Source organism: Podarcis filfolensis (assembly GCF_964270895.1).
Source record: "Podarcis filfolensis genome assembly, chromosome: 1".
Classification (NCBI taxonomy): Eukaryota; Metazoa; Chordata; class Lepidosauria; order Squamata; family Lacertidae; genus Podarcis; species Podarcis filfolensis.
The window spans coordinates 91,116,824-91,132,057 of record NC_139604.1 but is presented as its reverse complement, the minus strand read 5'-3'; the positions used below and the strand labels follow the sequence as shown (position 1 = coordinate 91,132,057).

Sequence of the window (15,234 nt, the reverse complement as noted above, 5' to 3'; positions counted from 1 at the left end):
TGGCTCCTGAATGCCGCAAACCCAGAAGTGAGTGTTCCAGTTTGCAAACATTCTTCGGAACCCGAATGTCTGACGCGCCTTCTGTGGCTTCCGATTGGTTGCAGGAGCTTCCTGCAGCCAATCGGAAGCTGTGCTTTGGTTTCCGAATGTTTTGGAAGTCGAACAGATTTCCGGAATGGATTCTGTTCGACTTCCGGGGTAACACTGTATTTTAAAGTTGAAACAGAAAGTGCCTACTGTATCTCTGTTGGCAGGGTGTTCCACAATACTGGGCAGATGACACTAAAGACTCAGTTTTTTGCAGTTATCAAATGAGCCTTGCCAACTGGGAAACAACTTGTGACACTCCTGCAGATGATCTCAGTGATCAAGCAAAAGTATAAGGGTTCAGGGGGTCCCCCAGGTCTCCTGGACCCAAGTTTTTTGTAAATTAATACAAGGACCTTGAACCTGTAACAACAATTTTGTAATGTGCAGGATCTTTTCTTTTGCAGGCCCTTTTAGGTAAGCAACACTCGCTGGTAAAAAAATTTTCTTAAAGCCTCAGACACAAACAATGCTTTATATGAAATTAAATAATATCTAGCTTATAAAATAAATGCTATGGTGCTTTGAAATGACCGAATCCTTTCTCTGTGTGGGTCACTATCTAGTTCTCTGTGGAAAATTTGTTCTTTTTCTCTTTTCCCCTATTCAAGGGGAAAAAGCAACAATTTATCTACTGTAGTTCTTCCCTGAGTTATGCACAGGCCTGCGATAATGGGTGAGTTTGCTCCCTTAAATTTGTGGCTGGAACTGCATGTGTTTAACGGTGGCTCTAGGCATGGATTCTCCCTAGAGCTTTTGGCCTGATGAGTCTTTGGAGCTTATGCAGTCTGTATAATGCAGACAATTGCTTTTCTGAGCAATGAATGCACAGCAGTTCCTTCGTGGGCGCCAAGGATCCAATTGGCCTCCCTCAAGCAAATGCTGCTGTAGCAGGAAAATCACATTTTCCTAATGCTCAAAATACCATATACTGTTACTAGGAAAATGTGATCCTGTAGCCCCCAGCTAGTACTTTGATTGCAGCACTATTCCATGAAACATGACTGTGTGGGTGTTAGCAGGCCCATGGCATTATTGGTAATGTGCAATACAAGCTGCTGCCTCCCTCGCAGCAGTGCCTGCACCACTTTGTGTGCTCTGGGTTATATTTAATATTTTATTTTTAAAAAGAAAAAAAAATTACTTGCAAGGTCAAGTGCTGCCTCAGTGTAACACTAAGGAGCTGGTGTGTGATTGCTGGCTCACAGGAGTGCCATATTTCAGAAGTCCCTTCCCTCCCTCTTGTTCTTCATAGGCTGTGCAACCCGCTCACAAGTGCACAGCCAGCAATTGTTAAAAAATGCAAAAGCCACATCCTCCCTGGCCAGCCTCATCCATTGCATATAGAATACACACATGCGTGTGTGCGCAAACACATACACACGGTGCTATCACTATATCAGGCTCAAATGCAGAAGAGTTCAACTGATTGCTTAAGAGCCTCTCTAGTCCATTTCACCATCCCATTGAATTGTATGAGGTTAGCCAAAGTGGCTGCAATAAGTGTTGGGAAAATGAAAGAAACAGCTCCTCTCCTCCAAGCCTCTTTAGGTTCTCTGATACAGTTGTACATTTTTCAGGGTACCAGGGCTGTAGTAATGAAGTTGCTCCATAGCAGTAATTTATATACCAAAAAGGAAGCTGTTTTCATAGCTGAGAATACACAGTCTTAAACGATTTTCTTGGAAGGGAGGATATGGAAGGGTATGGATTCTTAGCTGATGCCTTTTAACAATTCAATGCGTTGTTGTTGCTGGTATCCGTCTGTTACGAGAGACAATGGAGTGCTCCTCCAAAGGCAAAAGAAGATCTAGGGGAGCACTACTGATGCTGTTGCACTTGCCGCAGAGCTTCTGGGACTCTGCTTGGGACACTACAACTATGACATCCAACAGAAAGCAAGAGGCAAGGGGTGCTGGATTTTGGCATTGCACATGGCACAACTGAAATTTGAGACTCTAATGTCCACCACTGCTAAGGGTGAGTCAAACTGCTGCGTTAGCAGTACTGAAGTGACCCTCTTGGAGCACAAGCCTGGGCAGTGTGGATGGAGGTTCTGGTTTGCCCAGACAAGACCCCCCCCCTCGGTCATGCTGATGTGGTCCAAAGGAAAGCAATACATTTGACACCAGCTTGGCTGCAAGAGTTGCCAGAAGGAGGCATACAAGGCACCATCCAGTCATCTTAGGGACTCCCCACTCCGGATTTGCGTAGGGTACCCTCCTTAGCCTTTTCTTCTCCTGAAGATATCCCACAAGGCAGCAGAGGTTCAGGATCAGATTTTCCTTCTCCTAGATGGGCTACCTTCCCAGGTTGATCAGTCCCACCGGCCCCTCAACCCCCTCTACAGCAACTGCCTTCTTGACTGTTGGACCCAGCAGATGGTCTCCTTTGTTCAATCTGCTGGAACCTGTCTTTGCTTGCAGGGGGAAGTCCCCAACTCACTGAGGGTTTGAGACCCATTGGCTGCCCTTACCTGATTTAGCCAGCGAGTCAAAGCCATTCCCAGGATGTAGCCGCTGTTGCATGCTGACAGCTTCTAGGAGCCACAGGTGAGAGTGGAGTGCAGGGTGGGGACTAAAGATACATACACAGCAACATGAGGAATGTAATAGATTTACTAGAATACCTAGAAGATCAGACAAAAAGGCTGCTTTGATATCAATAGATGCGGAAAAGGCATTCGACCAGGTGTCGTGGGACTTCATGAAAAGGGTCATAAAGGAAATGAAACTGGAGGAAGATTATATTAAAGCTATAGAGGCAATATATAGAAAACAAAAAGCCAAACTTATTCTTAAAAATGAAATAACAGAAGAATTTTGTATAGAGAGGGGGACAAGACAAGGTTACCCCTTGTCACCACTATTATTAATTTTGGTATTGGAATTATTGATGAATGCCATAAGAAATGATATTAAAATAAAAGGTATCTCATTAGGGAAAAAGGAATATAAGATCAAAGCATTTGCAGATGACCTGATTCTGACTATTGAAAACCCCAAAGAAAGCATACTACAGATAAGTGAAAGAATATTAGAATTTGGGAAAGTAGCCGGCTTCAAGTTAAACAATAATAAAACAACATGATAGTCAAAAATATGACCAAGCAAGAAAAGGAAGAACTACAGGAGATATCAGGATTAATAATAGTAAATAGGACCAAGTATTTAGGAATTTGGCTGACCAGTAATAATAGTAATCTGTTCAAAGATAATTACATAAAAACCTGGAAAGTAATAAAAAGAGATTAAGAAATCTGGAATAAGTTAAGATTATCACTTGTTGGCAAAATATCGGTGGTTAAAATGAACGTGTTGCCGAAAATGAAGTGTTCAGGACAGATAAGAAAAAAGGTTTCTCAAATGAACCTTCATTATTAGAAAAAGTGTTATTACAAAACAAAACCAAGGTAATATAAAAAATGTATGATACATTATTGGAGTGGGAGGTCAAAGACGAACAGGTCAAGGAGGTAATGATCAAGTGGGCTTTAGATATTGGGAAAACCATTAACTTAACAGCATGGGAAGAACTATGGAGAAAGAACTGGAAATTTACAGCCTGTGAAGTATTGAGGGAAAACCTAATCAAGATGTTTTATAGATGGTGCTTAACACCTACAAAAATAGCTAAAATGTATAAGACAAAAACAAATCTGAGCTGGAGGTGTGGTAAAACAGAGGGGACACTTATACATGTTTGGTGGAACTGTGAAAAAATCAAAAGCTTCTGGAACACAGTATATGATGAACTTAAAAAATGTTTAAGTATAACTTTATGAATACAGAAGCTTTTCTACTAGGGATAACGGACACAGGTATAGCAAGAGAAGATCAGAAAATATTCCTCTATGCCACAGGAGCGGCAAGAATCCTAACTGCTAAAAACTGCCAACAAAAAAGGAATGGCAAGATAAACTGTTAGAGTATATTGAAATGGCTAGATTAACAGAGGCAGTTAGAGATCACACTAGACAAGAGTTTCAAAAAGCATGGGGAAAATGCAGAGAATACTTAACAAAACAGTGCCCTAAAATACATACCTGGACTTGTTTCGATTAATGTCTGCAGGAGACTTTGTGGATATTTAAGTTATAATTAGAAAAATCTTAATAATTATTCATAAAAGGAAACAGTTTATAAGAAGTAAATAAGGAGGCCAGATACAGGATAAAGGAAGTCTTTTATTTGGTTGTTTGTATTTTTGTATGTTATGCTCACTGTATGTTATGTTCACATTTAATGAGGATGGATTTCTGTATGGGAGTGGGGGTTTGTGTTATGTTGTAATTAAAATTCCAATAAAATTAAAATTAAAAAATAAATAAATAAAGATGAACAAACTACCCCAGAAGGAGCATGACATTACCCCCCCACTTCCCACATGATCCTCTATTTTTCACAACAGTTAGAACATTAATTATATTTATCAAAACAGTTAACATTAAGTCCTTAAAACAAGATAACTTTAACATCAATGCAATTATTTCCTAGGCTATTTATTGTAGACTTATTGGTGTTCTCTAGATAATTCTGTACAGTCTCATTAGCTCTATGACTGGGAAATGTGGAGCCTAGACGGGGAGATTTGACAAACTAGTAAGTGAGAGAATGTTTTCCAAAGTTTTGTGTCTCTAATTTTCTATCCATTATTCATGGTGAAGTTTACAGCTCTTGGATTTAGCTGACTCAAATGGACTGAATCCAAAAACAAAGCCCTTTTCTTAGTCTGTAAGGCTTTGCCAGTAAAATTTTTATGGACATCAACCAGGCAAACTGGTTTACATGTGCATTAACATGCATTTGCACATATCTGAATTAATCTGATATGATATTAATCTGATATTAATCTGAATTAATATGAGGCTGTAGGTGTGCAGACAGACCAACATATAGGAAAGAATTTGCAGGGAAATGTACATACTGCATACAGACATTTATAAATCGTTTTGCATGTGCCCATTGACTTGCATGTAGAAGGGTTTGGCTTGTGGTTGAATACTGAAGTGGCAATCTTGAGGGTACATACGATTGGTAGGGCCCAAGTGAGGCCATGCCTGCCAATCAGCATGCTACTTTTTCAGGGTATAGGGAGGTTTCTGCTGCTAGATAGATTTCTTCATGTAGTGAAGTTTTGTGCTTCTTGCAAGAGTACTGTAATATGAACTGAAGTGTCCCAGTTTTCAGCCGGAACTTAGCTTCAGTCAGGACTCAACAATGCTAAAAATTTAAACCTGTTTTCAGTGGGGGGTCAACCCTAGAACAAGATAATGGGGGCCCCTTTGGAGAGATCTGAGGAGAGCATGTTGTATGCAAATAGGCAGGAAGAGAAGAAGAAGAAGAAGAAGAAGAAGAAGAAGAAGAAGAAGAAGAAGAAGAGGAGGAGGAGGAGGAGGAGGAGTAGTAGTTTGGATTTGATATCCCACTCTATCACTACCCTAAGGAGTCTCAAAGCAGCTAACAGTCTCCTTTCCCTTACTCTCCCACAACAAACACTCTGTGAGGTGAGTGGGGCTGAGAGACTTCAGAGAAGTGTGACTGGCCCAAGGTCACCCAGCAGCTGCATGTGGAGGAGCAGGGACAAGAACCCGGTTCACCAGATTACGAGTCTATCGCTCTTAACCACTACACCACACTGGCTCTGCACATTTGGGAAGGCCCCAAATGCTGGCTGCGGCCAGGCAGTGCCCTATGAGGGGAGAGGGAGGCGGTGCGTTCCCAAGGATTCCTCGTGCTGCTCTAGGCAAATTTGCCAACCCTTGTGGAGACCTCAGAGAAAACATCAACTTGGTGAGCAGCAACGGTGGAAAAAGTCAAACAAATCTGCACCAAAAGTTCACTGATTTGCTAACAGTGACCAAAGAGAACACGGGACACTAGTTGTGAAACAACTCCATTGGCTTCCAGTTGGTTTCTGATCCCAATTCAAAGTGCCCCATAAGGCCTTACATGGCCTGTGCTTGGGGTACCTAAATAACTACAGTGGTACCTCAGGTTAAGAACTTAATTCGTTCCGGAGGTCCGTTCTTAACCTGAAACTGTTCTTAACCTGAGGTACCACTTTAGCTAATGGGGCCTCCCGCTGTTGCTGCGCCGCCAACACACATTTTCTGTTCTTATCCTGATGCAGTGGCGTAGCGTGGGTTGTCAGCACCCGGGGCAAGGCAAGTAATTTGTGCCCCCTAACCCGTGGATTTGCGCCCCCTAACCCATGGATTTGCCCTAACCCCAGATGTTGCACCCGGTGCGGCCGGCCCCCCCTGCACCCCCCACGCTACGCCACTGTCCTGATGTAAAGTTATTAACCTGAGGTACTATTTCTGGGTGAGCGGAGTCTGTAACCTGAAGCGTCTGTAACCTGAGGTACCATTGTACTAAGTTTGTCCTTAAAGGCTCTGCTCCATCTTCCCCCACTGCCTGAGGTATGGTATGGCCTTTTCTATAATGGTGCCAAAACTCTTGAACTCCTTTCCTAGGAAATGCATCCTGCTCTTTCATTTCTGGCCTTCTAGGATGAAGCAGAGCCTGTGTTGTTTCAAAGGGCATTTTGAAGTCCTGGATCATGGAAGTGATTTCCCTCCATTAGCTGCTGCTTTTTGTAGTGCTTTGCTGCTTGTGTTAGTTCAATGTTCTTAATTGTTTTAATTGCTGTATCTTAGCTAAGGATGGTTAGCTGCCTTGAAGGGTTTTTGGCACTATAGGTGGGCTAAATATATTTGGATAAGTCAATGCTTGTTGTAACCAAGACCTGGAAAAATTAAAGAGCGCCTGCCATTTTGCTAATGTGTTACTTAAGGGTAAGACAACTAGAACATTGGGACCAACTGAGTGAAATGGTCACGCTGTGAGAGGCTGAAGCCAAAGTACAGAACAATTTGTTAACAACTAACTTCTTGCTCCATCCTCCCCATTGCAGTCCTTTAGGTATTTGAAGATGGCTATCATGTCTCCTCTCAGTCTTCTCTTTTCCAGGCTAAATATGCCAAGCTCCCTAATAAGGCTTGGTTTCTAGACCCTTGATCATCTTTGTCACCACCCTCTTCTGCACACATTCCAGCTTGTCAGCATCCTTCTTAAATTGTGGTGCCTAGAAATGAACACAGTACTCCAGGTGTGATCTGACTGAGGTAGAATTAAGCTGTACTATTACTTCCCTTGATCTGGACACTATACTTCTGTTGATGCAGGCTAGAATAACATTAGCATCTTTTGCTGCTGCATCACAGTTTTGACATGTTAAGCTTGTGGTCTACTAAGACCCTTATATCCTTTCCACATGTACTACTGGCAAGCCAGGTGTCCTCCATGTTATATTTGTGCAGTTGGTTCTTCCTATCTAAGTGTACAGTGGTACCTCAGGTTAAGTATTTAATTCATTCCGGAGGTCCGTTCTTAACCTGAAACTGTTCTTAACCTGAAGCACCACTTTAGCTAATGGGGCCTCCCACTGCCGCTGTGCCGCCGGAGCACGATTTCTGTTCTCATCCTGAAGCAAAGTTCTTAACCCGAGGTACTATTTCTGGGTTAGCGGAGTCTGTAACCGGAAGCGTATGTAACCTGAAGCATATGTATACAGGTACCACTGTATAAACTTGCATTTCTCCCTATTGAAATTCATTTTTTTAGTTTGGGCACAGTTCTCTGTTAAAGGTCATCTTGAATCCCAGTTCTGTATTCAACAGCACTGGCCACCCCTCCCAGTTGGGTTTCATGTACAAATTTGATGAGCATCCCCTCCATATCTTCATCCAAGTCATTTATAAAGATGTTGAACAACAACAAGCCCAGGACAGAACCCTGCGGCAACTCACTTGTCACTTTTTTCTAGCATGATGAGGAACCATTAGTGAGCACTGTTTGCATTTGATCAGTCAAGCAGCTACAAATCCACCTGGCAGTTACCTCATCCAGTCCACATTTTACCAGTTTCTCCGCAATACTATAATGGGGGACTTTTTCAAAAAGACTTACTGAAATCAAGATATACTATGTCCACAGCATTTCCCTGATCCACCAAGCTTGTAACTCAATCAAAAAGAGAGAGAGAGAAAGAAATGAGATTCATCTGGCACGACTTATTTTTGAGATGCCCATGCTAGGTCTTAGTAATCACAGCATCCTTTTCTAAGTGCTCACAGACTGACTGTTTTATTATCTGCTCTTGATCTTCTCCCCCACCCCCCATCCCTTTTGAAGACTGGAAAAACAGTTGCCTGACTCCAGTATGCAGGGACCTGACCTGTTCTCCAAGAATTCTCAATGGTTATAGACAGAGGCTCTGAAATTACACCCACAAGCTGCTTTAGTACCCTTGGGTGCAGCTCATCAGGCCCTGGAGATTTGAAGTCATTTAAGGTTAGGTGTTCCCTTAACACCTCTTTTCCTGTCTTGGGATGCAGCTCCCTCCTTGCATTATTTATTCTGTTATCACCAGGTTGGGCACTGCTTTCTTTTTTTTTTGTGAAGATAGAGGCAAAGTAGAAGTTCCACCTTCTCTCTGTCACCCAATAGCATTTCTCCATCATCTCCACACAAGGGACATACTACTTGCTTGTTCCTCTTGCTTCAAACATAGCTGAATAAACCTTTTATTATTATTTTTAACCTCTCTTGCAAGCCTGATTTCATTCAGGGCTTTGGCTTGCCTGACCTACTCCCTGCACCTGTTGGTGTATACTCTTCCTTTGTGATTTCTCCTTTCTTTCATTTCTTATACATTCCCTTCTTACATCTCAGCTCATCTGTAAGCTCCTTATGCAGTCACATTGGTTTCCTTGGGTGCCTCCCACTTTTCTTTCATGTTGGAATTGTCTGCCTTTGTGCCTTCAGTAGTTCACCTTTAAGAAACTCCCATTCATATTGGACTCCCTTCTCCATGAGTATTTCTGACCATGGGACTTCACCTACTATTTCCTTAAGCTTTTTGAAATCAGCCTTCTTAAGTTCCAGAATACATGTCCAACTGCACTCAAGCTTTCCCTTGCCTCTGTATAATGAAACCCAAGAGGACAAATTAATTTCAATTTCCTGTTATGTGAATTATGAGCCAAATTCGTCCCAAGTATATATGCTTAAAGAGAGACTTTAGAGGCTAAATATGTTCTTTGTGGCCACCCAGAGATACCAGACTTTAAAACAATGGCATGTACTTTTTTTAAAACCACTGAGCTTGGTACACTTGCAGTTGCAGCTTCTTTCTAATGCTGCAGTCAAAGAGTTGTTTATGTATCTCATGAGAGGATGTGAGTTGCAAACAACTTTGACAGGTGTCAGTTATTTTAAGGAAAGATTCCCACACTCCTGAATGCCGGAGCTCTGCAGAAGGTAAGTGAGAGTTGCTTATCTTGGAAGAAGCATTCCTGGACTTTGCAGCATATCTTCTTTATGAAATTCTTATCTGGTTCCCCTTTGATTTTTAGGTTGCTCAAAGGGCTGGGCCAGTTCCAACCTCTCCTTTGTATTAGCTGATAAACAGCCTCCCATAAGAACTGTTACAGCAGCCAGAAATACATCCTTTAATTACAAGGAGCACCAATAGGGTATAAACTCTTATTGTGTAGTTTCATAGAACTTTATATTTGGTACCTGACCTAAGGTATCTTTGAACTAGTCTATGCACATATTACTTTATCCATGCAGCAAACAGCCCTGCTTATAACATCTCACAACGTAAACTTTCTATGTGGATCCTTTGGATCAATTGAATATCTAGGCCACTTCTAAACCAAGAACAACAAGAACAACAACAACACACACACTCTCAATTCCTCTCCCCCCAAAACCCACTTTGCTTTCAGCATAGTAGTGGGATGAAGACAAAATCTACTGATATCATATATCAGTCTGGAACAACTGGAGAGTTACCAAGCTGAACAGCCCGCTAGGTGTGTGCTGTGGCCTGTCAGGGACTCGATAAGGCCCCTGTTTTCTTCTCTGCCTCACACTGCAAAAAGAGTTGCTGTTGTCATGTCAGACACCTTGAAGGGCATAATCCATGGCTGATGGGCTGCATTTGGCTTAGTTTGTACCATGGCCTCTTATATGGCCCCCGCCCCCACAAAGACTTGTATCCATTGTGAACTTTGCCCAATTCCTTGATTCAATAATCACATGTGTACAGAGATATTTTGGGGCCTGATAAGCCCCAAATGCCCCCTGCTTATGATGGTATAACGATGTAAGTATGTAGTCGGCAGACTGCTTTAGAAAAGCTCTGCTGGATCAGGCCAAAAGGCCTATCTAATCCAGTGCCTTCTTTCACATGTTGGACAGCCAGCTGCCCACGGGAAGCCCCCAAACAGGTAGCATCTTATGCTTCCTAATGGTAGGACTGGAGAACATGAAAATAATACTGAACTATGGTCCTTTCTCTCTTTTGTTTAAGACTCCTGTGGCTGCAGTCTTAAACACAGACTCCTGGGCATGCATGTACAGTGGTACCTCAGGTTAAGTACTTAATTTGTTCTGGAGGTCCGTTATTAACCTGAAACTGTTCTTAACCTGAAGCACCACTTTAGCTAATGGGGCCTCCTGATGCTGCCGGGCCGCCGGAGCACGATTTCTGTTCTCATCCTGAAGCAAAGTTCTTAACCCGAGGTACTATTTCTGGGTTAGCGGAGTCTGTAACCTGAAGCGTATGTAACCTGAAGCATATGTAACCCGAGGTACCACTGTATAAGACTGCATGTCATGAGACCAGATTTAGTTGAAACACAAGTCAGATCTGCACTGCAAGCTGATAAGCAACTGTTTAGTGCTGCTGGACAAAGATGATGAACTGGGTTTTTTGCTCTTTCTGTTGCCCCCTTTATTACAATATCATTCCACACGCAGTCACAATGACTGTCTCTAGGAAGGTGCAAGTGCGGTTCGGTTCCATTAAATCCATGACTGCCTGACTGCCACCTTTCGGTTTAATCTCGGATGCAAACTGTGCAGTGATACATTTCCATGCAGCAATCCTACTGACATTCTCTTCCTCTTTCCAGTTATTTCTCATCAAGATACTATCGTGGGTTTATTTGTACAACTACACAAAGTTCAACAAAAACAAATGCGCCCAGTTTGCCTTTTGATAAAGATGTAAATTGGGAGGTCTGATTTCATTTCTGTGGTTTCTGTCTATGCGCATGTTTGTAGAGCAGTATTTTGAAGCGGGGAAAGTTGCCCTTCAGACTAATAAAATGTTCAGTGCAGTAACAGCATGCCACACCACACCCACACTAGCTTCCATATGGTGTCAAAGCAGGCCAGATGTGCACTGCACTGCATATGGGGTAGGTTAGGTATGCCTTGCAGATGCCTTGTATCAGCATTAACTTGCATTTAACTGTAAAGGCATGTCCAGGGTAGATGTCTCCTATCACACTGCATGCCTTTGATTTCTGCATGAAATAAAAAACACCGTTCTGGTCCTGTCCCATCCCCCCAATATTTGGTCTAGCAACAATTTCATTGACTGGAGTATCCTTTGTGGAAGCTGAGCCTGGGTAGTAGTCACACCCTCCACTATGTTAGAGGATGCCATCATTCCCACAGTAGTAGGGTACAAACTCCATTCATAGGAGGCGTTGTTCAAAACTGTTGGGAATCCGTTCCCAACAGATCATCCCTCTTGAGTTAAGAGCATGTGCAGAACTACAGACAGCCAGACATACAGCTTACAGGACCACAGATGGAGCATTGTGTTGGAACAAGTTCCTTGCTCACAATCAAAGCTCAGGACTCCACTTTGTAGGAGGGCCTCCAAATGTCCCAGGGCTGATTTGCCACATTTTGAAGTAAGATGAATAATATACTCTGCCATCTAAAGCAGGGACAGGAAACCTCTAGCCCAGGTATAGGCAAACTCGGCCCTCCTGATGTTTTTGGCCTACAACTCCCATGATCCCTAGCTAACAGGACCAGTGGTCAGGCATGATGGGAGTTGTAGGCCACAAACATCTGGAGGGCCAAGGTTGAGGAAGCCTGACTTAAGCAAGGGTGCTTCCAGAGGGGAGTTTATAGTGAAATTGTTGCTGCTATGCTCACAATTCCACACCCACCCTGCATCCACATGACATTGTAATGTAAACAAACAAACAAACATACATAAGGGCTGGCATTTTTGTTTGTTTGTTTACATTTAGTCTGGATTTCCCCTTAATGTGGAAAATCAGATATGTAAAACTAGCCCAGTGTACACCTGCAACTGCTCCCAGCTTGTTAGTGCAATTTTTAGGGTGAGTGTTTTGTCATGTGTTCAGTAAAGGTAAAGGTAAAGGGACCCCTGACCATTAGGTCCACTCGTGGATGACTCTGGGGTTGCGGTGCTCATCTCGCTTTACTGGCTGAGGGAGCCGGCGTACAGCTTCTGGGTCATGTGGCCAGCATGACTAAGCCGCTTCTGGCGAACCAGAGCAGTGCACAGAAACGCCGTTTACCTTCCTGCCAGAGCAGTACCTATTTATCTACTTGCACTTTGACGTGCTTTCGAACTGCTAGGTTGGCAGGAGCAGGGACCAAACAACGGGAGCTCACCCCGTCACGGGGATTCGAACTGCTGACCTTCTGATCGGCAAGCCCTAGGCTCTGTGGTTTAGACCACAGTGCCACCCGCGTTGTCCCTATTGTTTCAGTAGGTTGTCCCGTTTTGTTTCCAGTTGCCCCAGATAACAATACAAGACTCCTATTTCTACCGATTGCCTCACATCTGGTTTGGAGGAGAGACTCTCTCAATATCTCCTGAGAGGTTGTAATCACTGTATGAACACCTGACCCCCCTTTAATTAACAAACAAACAAACAAACAAACAAACACAGAGGTATTTGACAAGACCCACAGTATTTTAAAAATTATCCCCTGGCCAAAGCCCCACCCTTCATTCCCCCCCCCCCAATAAAACATGGTAGCTAGCTGAACAAGGCTGGCTATGCTGGCTCAAGTACAATTCTTAGGATGCAATTTCTTCAGGTATGCAGATGTATAGAAATACCTGTGTCCATGCCTGTAATTTAAAAAGGTAGCGGATGCCAGGGGAGAAGTAACTGAGGGGAGAGACCAGAAAGCAACAACCCTGGTGTGGATGGCAAGTAGTGGAACACCCGTGAATATCCATTACAGGGGTGGGGAGAGGAATGTGTGGAAGCTAGCATGCCTAACACACACACAGAAAAAGTAGATCCCGACGACTCATTTATGATACCAGGTCCCTATCTGGAAGTACCCAAAGTGTGCTTAACAGTGCAGTCCTCAAACGTCCAGTGATTAGGTTTCACATACATGCCTGCTGTGTGTGTTCACCCAAAAGTTAGTCTCATTGAGTTCCAAGTGCTTCACTGCCAAGTAAGTATGCATAGGATTTCACCTTACTCTCAAGTGGTTACGATTTCAGCCTTTAGACACATCAGAAATCTTTCAGCTCCTCTTCTGGGTAATTCATTTGCAGACTCATGTAATTAGCCACAGGTAAACTCAGACGTCTTGGTGTCTTTCCCAGAAATGGGGCACCGTCTCCACTCCTTTCCCTTGCAGTCAGAAGACCTGCTGCCTCCGAGAAGTTACTTCGCTGCTTCGGAGCACTTATATGTGCTTTAATGAAATGTAGGCGAAGTTCCCTCCCTCCCGCTCCCTTTTCTCATGTCAAAAGATCAGAGAGGTCAGGTCTCAACACGCTACACCCAGACGATCACGCTTCCAAAAAGTTGCTTTGAGTGAAACAAACAGGCGGTCGGTTTGGCCACTGTGCATTATGTAACTAGTGCACTGGCTGCAGAAGCTGGATGACTGACACAGAGAAATTCCTGGCGGAGGGGGAAGGGTGCTGCCCTGAAGTCACTGTAATTACCGAGCGGCGTTCCAAGAAACCTAAAGGGGAAAGTGGCTGGAGATCAAGGGAAACAAAATGGAGACCACCATGTTTTGTTTTGGGTTTTTTTAATACCCCGAACAACTAGAACGTGCAACTGAAGAAGTGAGGGTCAGCACACATGTAATTCCCGCCCCCCCATTAAATGGCACGAACCCAACCCTTGCATATGAATTGGTGGTGGTGGTGGAGGAGATGCTCTTCGGCAAACGAGAAGCTATTGAAACAATGAACGAACTATGTTTCACCCCCGCGCGCGCACACCCACCCCACTCTCGCCTCTGTGCGTGTGCGGTTTTGTTTTTTTAAAGACCCAAACTATTATTAAAAACTCTTAAAACTCCCCGCTATCTAAGTTCGAGCGCCGATTGCCCCTCTGCCGCGTCGCTGCCCCTTTAAGACCTGCTCTCTTAACAGTTGCACAGAAAGGGAGTGACCTCTGGGCTTTGACAGCTCCCCTAATAACTAGCAGAACCCTAGCTCCGCCCTCAGCGCTTGATTGGGCGGCGGGCCGGTATCCACTTTCTCGATTGGCCGAGCGCTTCCCCTGAGCGAACCTTTAGAACTCCGAGACACAATATTCTGTTACATTGTAGCAAAATGGCGACTGTCATTCACAACCCCCTGAAAGCGTAAGTAGGAATCAAAAATGTACATATTCCGCGTGGTTTAAATATGAAAAAGGGCGCCTTTCCGATGCATGCTGCCAGACTGAACCGGGCGTCTCCAGACTCCCAGCTGCTCTACCCTCCCTCGCTCTTTTCTTTTCTTTCCTATCTCCTCCTCTCTCTCTCTCTTTTTTGTGCAACACACACGAAGTCTCTCGCTCGGTAATTAATAAGAAGAAATTGTTACGTCCGCGTCCTGCTTAATTGATTGGCGGCGATGAAGAGAAAGCGGAGTTTCTGGGCGCTGAGGCACCGGCGCCGCTCGCAGCTCTCGGGGCTTTTTCGGCTCTCGAGAACGGCAAGGTTTTGACGGATCCCCGAGGGGGTGCGTTGCACTTGACAGAGTCCTGCGCGCGGCGTCCGGGCTGCCTTTGCAGCGCTGTCAGCGTCCAGCACAGAAAGATCGATTGGTGGGAACCGGGCGCACAAGGACTGGCTTGGAAAACGCTCGGGTTGCAGTTTCGGGAGTTGTTTCCCCCCCGTTTGCAGTTCGGGGATGGCTTGAAAGCTGCGGGAGGGAAGGAGTTTGAGTCGCCAGCGTTTGGCTGGCTCGTTGTTGGCAAAAGGGCAGCACGGATCTTTTCATGGCAGGACAGTAGGGACATATTAGCCATTACACTTGTATGTGTGT

At 44.1% G+C, this 15,234-nt stretch overlaps 1 protein-coding gene across 2 annotated transcripts in view; it reads left to right on the top strand.

The window, feature by feature from the left end:
• The first annotated feature begins 14,481 nt into the window (after positions 1-14,481).
• The window catches only part of DPF3 (double PHD fingers 3), a 183,700-nt gene continuing 182,947 nt past the window's right edge, over positions 14,482-15,234 (top strand). Inside the window, exon 1 of one of the 2 annotated variants that reach the window (XM_083607328.1) lies at positions 14,482-14,567. In XM_083607328.1, the coding sequence (XP_083463454.1) occupies positions 14,536-14,567 (32 nt within the window). In that variant the 5' untranslated portion in view covers positions 14,482-14,535. The remainder of the gene's footprint in view (positions 14,568-15,234) is intronic. The other variant, XR_014546480.1, reaches the window with a different exon arrangement.